The sequence below is a fragment of the Rhipicephalus sanguineus genome, chromosome 4, assembly GCF_013339695.2.
Source record: "Rhipicephalus sanguineus isolate Rsan-2018 chromosome 4, BIME_Rsan_1.4, whole genome shotgun sequence".
Taxonomy (NCBI): domain Eukaryota; kingdom Metazoa; phylum Arthropoda; class Arachnida; order Ixodida; family Ixodidae; genus Rhipicephalus; species Rhipicephalus sanguineus.
Window position 1 is genome coordinate 93898153 of NC_051179.1, and position 7738 is coordinate 93905890.

Below are 7738 nucleotides of genomic sequence, written 5' to 3' on the forward strand. Positions count from 1 at the left end.
GCTGCCGCCACGTCAAGTGGCGCCAGCTATGGAGGATAAAAACAACTAACAAACACATAATGTATGTCCTTCGAGATTATGGGATTGTCACTCGCTAAGCCTACACATTGATTATTTGAGTATGGCTCTCCAAAACGGTGCCGTATCGGCACGAATACTTTGCTGTCGAAGCTTACGAACGTGAATATAAAGCAAATAAAAGCATCAGTTCGGAAATAACGAGCGACAGAGCGCGCGACGGCTCCTTGATAGATTCGAAGTGGACGGCAATCGCTTTCGGCGGCGCGGCCATGTTTGCCGGGCGTGCGTATGCGCTGTTCACACCCGGTATTCCGGTACACGCAAAGCATTTTGCGTATAGCGGTGTACCGGACAGACTAAAATCCTCTAATGTGTTATGGACTCCCGAGCGTCCGCTAGCGGTCGTTGATAGCCCGGTTAGAAATCCCGGGAGTAGCACTACAGACTTGTGCCGTTGATATTGCTTAGGCTGGTCTTTCTAAAGTATCAAAATGAATATGGATATGCTGTCCTACTAATGAGAGGAAGGCTTGAGCCAGTCTTTACTAACATGAGCCAGCCTCATTGCGTTTGTTGAAGCAGATTCATTGGACGTTTTAGAACAGAATGCAAACAGAGAGACAGAGAACCAGCCTCTCATGCACAGCTCGCCTATGCAAAGGCATGGCAGAAATGGTTCTGACTTTCGCATTACACGCGTATATAGTTCGTTAGCCCGTCAGACTGCACAATCGAACTCTACGGCAAATTTCGTACAACGAGAATGGGCAACCCTCATTATCTACGTAAGACACGTCCTCAATGGAGAAAGATAGTTATAATCCCTTTTGGTGCCCCCATTGTGTCTACAGCGGTACTCGTAAAATCCATATTTTCATTGTCTATAGATCTGATCTACATGGTCGTTATGCCCACAATCTTCATGTCTTCCACAGAAAGCTGTGCACACAACATTATCAGGTGGCAGCGTGCAATATAATTTCGAACGTTGACGTAGCTATAGTCCACTTACAGGAGGCTTTGAACGAAATTGGGAGAAGTACTAACGTAAAGCTCCCGCTTTGTCCATTCTCAAACCTCGTGAACGAGGAAACTACAAGTCGTTTGTTCAAGGCCAAGCTGAGTCTAATGGTGGGACTGGGTGCAGCATTCTAGTATGTTCGTGTTAACTGTCGAGCAACAGACAGATGCGGCAGGTGTAGACCTCAGCGGTCAATATGGTATCAACTGGGGTCTTCGAGCGTAGCAAAACCCCAGGTTGAAACGCCGTCACTCGTTGCTCGCCACCTCCGAAAAGCTGTCATCGGTGCCCTTGTGGTCGGCTGCGTGGAAACAGTGCTGTTTGTTACTGCATTGGACGCATGCGATTCATTAAAAGTTCACAACAACAACAACAGTTAAAGGTGACGCAAAGCTACTTTCTTCTAGTTCATTAGTTTAATACTCATCTCTTATTCGATCCATTGCCTATGGTTCACAAGTTAGGGTTATCTTAAGCTCTTATTTCGCTTATATCATTTGCTAGATTATTTTTTGTTGCGAATAAACGCTATACAACAAGGTCACGTATATATCAAAACAATGTATACATTTTTTCAAATGAATATGTCCAACTGATTGCTTACACAGTGCTTAACACAATATACCACTACTTTTAGCAGCGGAGCTGTTTAAGCTTGGCAACAGCCCTCGTCAATTCCACAAAAACTCGGCCGGTTATGGGCCACACAAATTCAGCGAGTCCCACTACAGGGTACAGCAAGTGCGAGGGAAAGCGAAGACAGTGGCAGAGACTGCCAGAGCACAGAGCAGAGCGAATGAGAGTGAGGGGGCGTGGTGGAGAAGAAGGGTTGAGCCTGGAGTGGGAGGGAGTAAATTCTAGTAAAACGAGGAGGGCTCAGGCAAGCAGACGGGGAGGAGGGAGGCTATAGCGTCAGCCGAAAACTCTGCTCGGCGAAGTGGAGAGGAAGGAAAGGGGAGTAGAAGTGGAAAGGAGGAGAATAAATAAATAATATTCCTTGCCGAGGTGGGATTAGTACTCGGGTACCCACGGTCCGAAGGCGAGCGTCGTAACCACTCGGCTGCCTAGGCACACTGGCAGAACGAGCATTTATGGGAACCTTATTATTGCATTGCGAAAAAGAGAAAGAGAAAAAAGTCACAGTTTCACCTCAAGGGCGAAGCAATGAATGCAATAACAACAAATTGTAGTATTATACGAAGTGAGGCTGGCAGCTAATTCTATTGTATCCGATCTCGCGTAACTACAAAACGTCGGTGCAAGAGAATACGGTCGCTCCAGGGAAAGATGCTCCTTCTGCATCATGTCTTCACATCGACAGCGCAGCACGTAGAAGGGTATACAAGCCGCCCGCTGACGGCTGCCGAGATACCGCGCGCGCCAGCGATCGCGACCGCGCCCTTAGAATCAAAGTTCAAAGTTGCTGCTCGAGCGACCCCCCCCCCCCTGCGCCTTTTCATGCTCGTTCAAGACGGGCGGGGCGTTTCTTGTCTGCTTCGACGGCAGGCCTCCCGAACGGGCTAATGTTATCGCATGCGCCCTCCGGGCGACGGAAATGGGCCGGCTCGTTTGATCTCTGCTTCGGCCGCGTTCGTCGCCCCCGCTACCGCGCTTTTACCCGTTGTAGAACATACGATGCGCGGGGGGATCTTATCCATTTGTACTTTATACAGGACATAACGGCGACGGCAAAAACCCGTCGAGACTGTCCATATAATTGCTATCGCAATAAATGAGAGAAAGAAAGAGAGAGAGGGAGCGAGAGGCTCAACTTGGCTTTCCTAGGCTTAAATGGCACTCTGTATGGTCATGTGCACAGTTTAGTCATGTGGCTATATCTAGGCTTTACTGGCTCTCTGGAGGCTAGGCTTGGCTGATATGCTAAGGAAGGCTACCTGGCTCCGCTGTTCCTTCAGGCTTGGCACCACCAGTGAGAAGGTGCCCTAATTTATCATAGCGAAGCTTCTGCTGTAAGGAAAAAAAGTGTGCCGCTTTCTTTTCACACAGTAATTCCTTGCCAAAGTCCAGCCGGCATGCTTTTTGTCTATATGAAACATGATGCAGGCCTTAGCCTATCTGCGGCTGAACTGTAATAACCATGTGCACGGAAATGTGGCTTAGGAGCAACTTTTGCCTTTGTTCAGGTCAATCTATCACGCATTAAAGCCAAGCCCATTGCATGCAACCAACATAGAATATTGAATCACTCACAATAAGCTTAGTTATCATATGTAGTGTAAATACACAGCAGCTATCGTAGAAAACTTCGCGTTTGAAATACGAGAATATGCCTAGTAAAAAAGCTCGGAGCAGCACATATTACTGATACAGATGATTTCAAAGGCAATCTATTTAGGAACTGCATGAGGTGGACATAACTGCAACGTGAATCCTTCTTGCTTTAGGCACTACAGCGAGAATGCGGCATGCAGCAAAAGAGCAGACAAGAGAGGCGAAAGGAGTCTGCAACGAATGTGCGGAATTGGCAGAGAGAGAGAGATAATAAAACGTTTATTTGATGTTCTGTGAGAAGATCGATGAGTGGGATCCAAAGTCCGGGATCCCATTGGCGCGGGCCGCTGTCCTCGCACGTTTCACGAGGGCCTCTTGCGTCTTTGGATCTGAGCTGGACAGAGCTGCCTCCCATCCTTTTATGTTTAGCTGTGTCCTGGGTTGCATGCGTGGGTTGTGTGGACATTCCCATACCATGTGGTACAGGGTGCCTGCTTTACCGTCGCAGAACCTGCCCTGTGGTGCGTGTGTGTCAGGATCTTAGACAGTACGTATGGGTTAGGGTAGGACAGCGTCTGCGGGCGATGCACGCTACCTGCGATTTTTTAATGAGGTTTGGCCCCGGGGGCGGAAGTTTCCGTCTTTCGAGTCTTTGGTGTTGTAGGATTTCTGCATATGTGAGAAGCGGGTCCATACGCATAGACGAAGGTGGGTGCGATATGACGGGGTCGGAGGTCCGGAAGAGCAATTCTCGGGCCGAGGCGTGGGCGAGCTCATTGCCTCTAACTCCGCTGTGTCCGGGTTACCATATCAGCTGTTTCCATTCTCCCTCTGAGCGTGAGTACGATAGCTGTGGGAGGATTTGGTGTGCAATGGGACCAATGTGGCCTTTGCAGAAATTTCGGTAGGCTGCTTGTAAGTCGGTCAGAACGAAGGTGTAGTCGGGGTTTCGTAGGGCGAGGGAAATTCACGATAGCATGCTTCCGTCCTCTATCGACCAAGAGACAAGGGCTGCATCCGGTCATGTCGGCTGCCAGAGAAGGACTGCAGCATCGTTTGGTAACATGAGTCTGAAAGGAGAAGGTTTTTCAAGAGACCCTTACCTTCCGCTAGAGTCGGCTCTGACCGGCCCTTGGCCCACACGGTGTTGGCATCGACGCTGCAGTGCAGCGATGGAACCAACGCAGCGGGATCTTCGGGCGTCCGCGCTTCCACGCTGGTGACGCTGTTGGATGGAGCTCGGGTTCCCTCCTGGTCCAAGACGGACAACTGCTCCATCGCCTCTGGGTCCAGGCTCAACACTTGGCGTAGATACTCGTCCACCACGTTGTCCTCTTCGTCGGCAACTTCTTCCGAGGACGCGATGGTAACGTTGCCTTCGCTGGCGTCGTCCTTGCTGACGGAGATGTTGCTGCTGTTAGCCGACATGATCTTGTTCTAGCCTAAGAAGAGATGGCTTTTACCCACTACGAGGTATTGGAGAAGCAGCTTGCCAGGTCATCTTCTGTGTGCGGGTATTGAGAGAGTAGTGGATGAACGAAATTGAACGTTATAATACCAAGGTAGGGCACTCAGAATCAAATAATGGCCCCTAAGGAGGAGTAAGTCTGGCATCATTAATTCTGTCATGGGGTCATTCACGGACAGCAAACAAGAAATAAAAGAGGGAGGAATCGCTCACAGTATTCGTCAGGGTACAACCATCTTGTGTCCCTACAGATATTGACGCCTATAACTTGCAATTATTGTGACTCTGGGCCAAAGAATACGCCCCAAGCGGAGGGTGACTGGTATGGCCTATGAAAGCATCAACGGGCAATTACAGAAACGTTGTTTGACATGGTGATTCCCGGTAGAAAACATGCATGCTCAATAACATCTATAGTACTAGAGATCAACTAGCAGAATGGTGATGCGCGGATAGTGACTGACAGAATCCCAGAGCGCTCGGGAGTACACGGCACGCAACATACGGCGATTCAGGACGTATGCAACGGAGCGTTCGAACGATTCACCCCGCACGTTGGCTCCACACAATACAACGCCCGCCATGGACGCTTGAAAAGTGGGCAAAATAAAATTTTCTTGACATCAAGTATGAAATCACCACCCCCATGACAGTTTCAATCTCTGCAATACGCAAGTAACTTAAAAGAAACGCTTCTGTGTCTACAATGTGGTTGTCCAGCCATGATTCTTAGCCCAATTGGGCTAAGAATCATGGCTGGACAACGAGATTGTAGACACAGAAGCATTTCTTTTAACTTAATTGCGTATTTCAGTATTAATACTGAAAGCAGTATTAATACTGCTTAAAGCAACACTGAATTAAGTGAAACACTAAATCAGCTTAGGCTGACACTATTCTTTGAGAACTGCATTATTGTTAATTTCGCGTGTGTTACTGACAAAGAAAAATGTAATTGTTTTATTTCTGAATTTCGCGCCGAAACCCCTGCACCTTAATGTAAGCGCGACGTCTCTGTTTTAACCCTTTTCTCTATACCGAAGACGAACTGAGCTCGTCCACATGGTTTGTACCTCTCCTATAGGTATACCAAAGACGAACTGGACTCGTCCCCGCTAAAACAAGCGTTTGGGGGCGCCGCAGTTAAGCTATACTCTGATTCATTTTCATGCGTTCTTTTTGGCTCAATTTAAAAATGGTGCTCAAGTCATGCGCTCTGGTCGAGAAAAGACTGGATTCTGGTAACGCGAATCAGAAAATGGCGTCCTCCTCTGAGCGCCAGCCGCGCAGGTGCCGGCAACAGCTCCGAAAGGACTGACAGCTTCATAAAAGTGAGAGCGGCACTTTGGGCAAGTTGGTGATCTATTACTTCACTACGACAGGACAACAAAAACGAGAAGGACAACAGAGAAGAACACGTGTCCGCTGTGTTGTCGGCGTCTTTTTTGTTGCGCAGTCGTACTGATTTATGAAAGTGTTTAGATGGACTGAACGTTGTCCCATATAATTTTCTTGCCTTCGACAATATCGCCTGCTTGTCTTTAAATAAACTAAATTGAGCAATTAATGGCCATTTGCCGTCTGCACGCTAGTTTCACACCATACAGTAAAGTAGAAAGATGGGCGAGTTCAAATCGGTGCGTACTTCAAAAAAAAACGCCAGGCCTGCGCGGAAAGCGCAGCACAGTCACAGCGAAAGCTGGAAGAGCGGCTTTTCTAGAGCGCGTTATAAACTCTCCTGTGGCTACTAATACAGGTACATTAGCAACGTACCCACTACGCCACAAAGCGTATTTTTTGGGAAGTTTGGAAGCACCCAGCACGACATTATTCGTTGTACTGCGGAGAAGCGAGGTACCATATGTAAGCGATTATGTGCAGTTTGTTGATGCGGCGGTTGATGACGATGAATAATTATGGTTGCGCCCTTTGTAATGGGTTGGAAGCTTTAAACCACCCACTAGTTACGTAATGCATATTGTGTGACGCCCGGTCGTTATTTAACTGTCCCACCACGCTTTATAACACACTTTAACCGGAGAAACGTAGAGCGAGAGAGAGAGAGAATTGACTTTATTGAGACCCTGAGGAAATGGATCATGGGAGCCTTATGGGCTTCCTTGGCAACCAACAGAAGTGCACTTGCGAGGAACCCACTACGCTATAAATCATTGTAATTTTTGAGAAGTAGGGCAGTACGCACTGTGCCATTTTTCGTCATTTTACAGACAGCCGTGGTACCTGCTAAACGCATGTAAGGCATTATGCGCACTTTGTTGATGATGTGCGTGATGACGATGAAGAATTATGGCAGAGCTCTTTGTAATGGGTTGGAAGCATTCAACAATCTACTCGTTGCGCAATTCGCATTGTATGACGCCTGGTTACATAATTCGCGTTGTGCGACGCTTGGTGCTTATTTTACTCTTCTACCACGCTATATTGCATATGCTAATGTGGTTCCTTCCCGACATGAAGCCTGTATAGGACCTTTTTGCAAAGCAGTTTCAAGCACCGGCATGGCTCAGACGTTGAATACTGGGCTCCCACGCAGAGGGCCCAGGTTCGAATCCATCCTGGAATTTTTTTCTTAGTTAGTTCTTTTTCTTATTTCGAGCGATACTCGTTACGGACACCGGCGGCGGCGGCGGACAACTACGGCACCAAAAACGGCCGGTGAAATGATCTCATAACAGCTTTCGCTGTAAAACGCTCGAAAATAACAGAACACACAACGAAAGAAGACCACATGAGAAGCGCTGCCTAACGACGGTTGCTGGGCAGCGCGCGTCCTGTGTTCTCCTTTCTCTGTTATTTTTTAGCTGTTTTCTTTTTAATAAACATATTTCACACCCTGTGTGCTCAATCGTTTCACGTGTTGTCGACTCCGAGCGCAGAGCTGTATCAGCGCCTACAGCTTTCTACACCATCAATATGATTGTCGGTCGTTAAAGTCATCTAAGCCATAAAACACCAAATTACAACGCTGACTCCAT

General features: G+C 47.9%; 1 protein-coding gene across 1 annotated transcript; it reads right to left on the reverse strand.

Moving 5' to 3' along the window:
- Nucleotides 1-515: 515 nt before the first annotated feature.
- Nucleotides 516-4745, reverse strand: LOC119388878 (uncharacterized). The gene is made up of 2 exons (XM_037656251.2): nt 4378-4745; nt 516-1343 (listed from the first exon to the last, which is right to left on the reverse strand). Exons 1-2 carry the CDS (start codon nt 4700-4702, stop codon nt 1291-1293), a joined length of 378 nt encoding a protein of 125 aa, XP_037512179.1. The 5' UTR covers nt 4703-4745; the 3' UTR covers nt 516-1290.
- Nucleotides 4746-7738: the final 2993 nt, after the last annotated feature.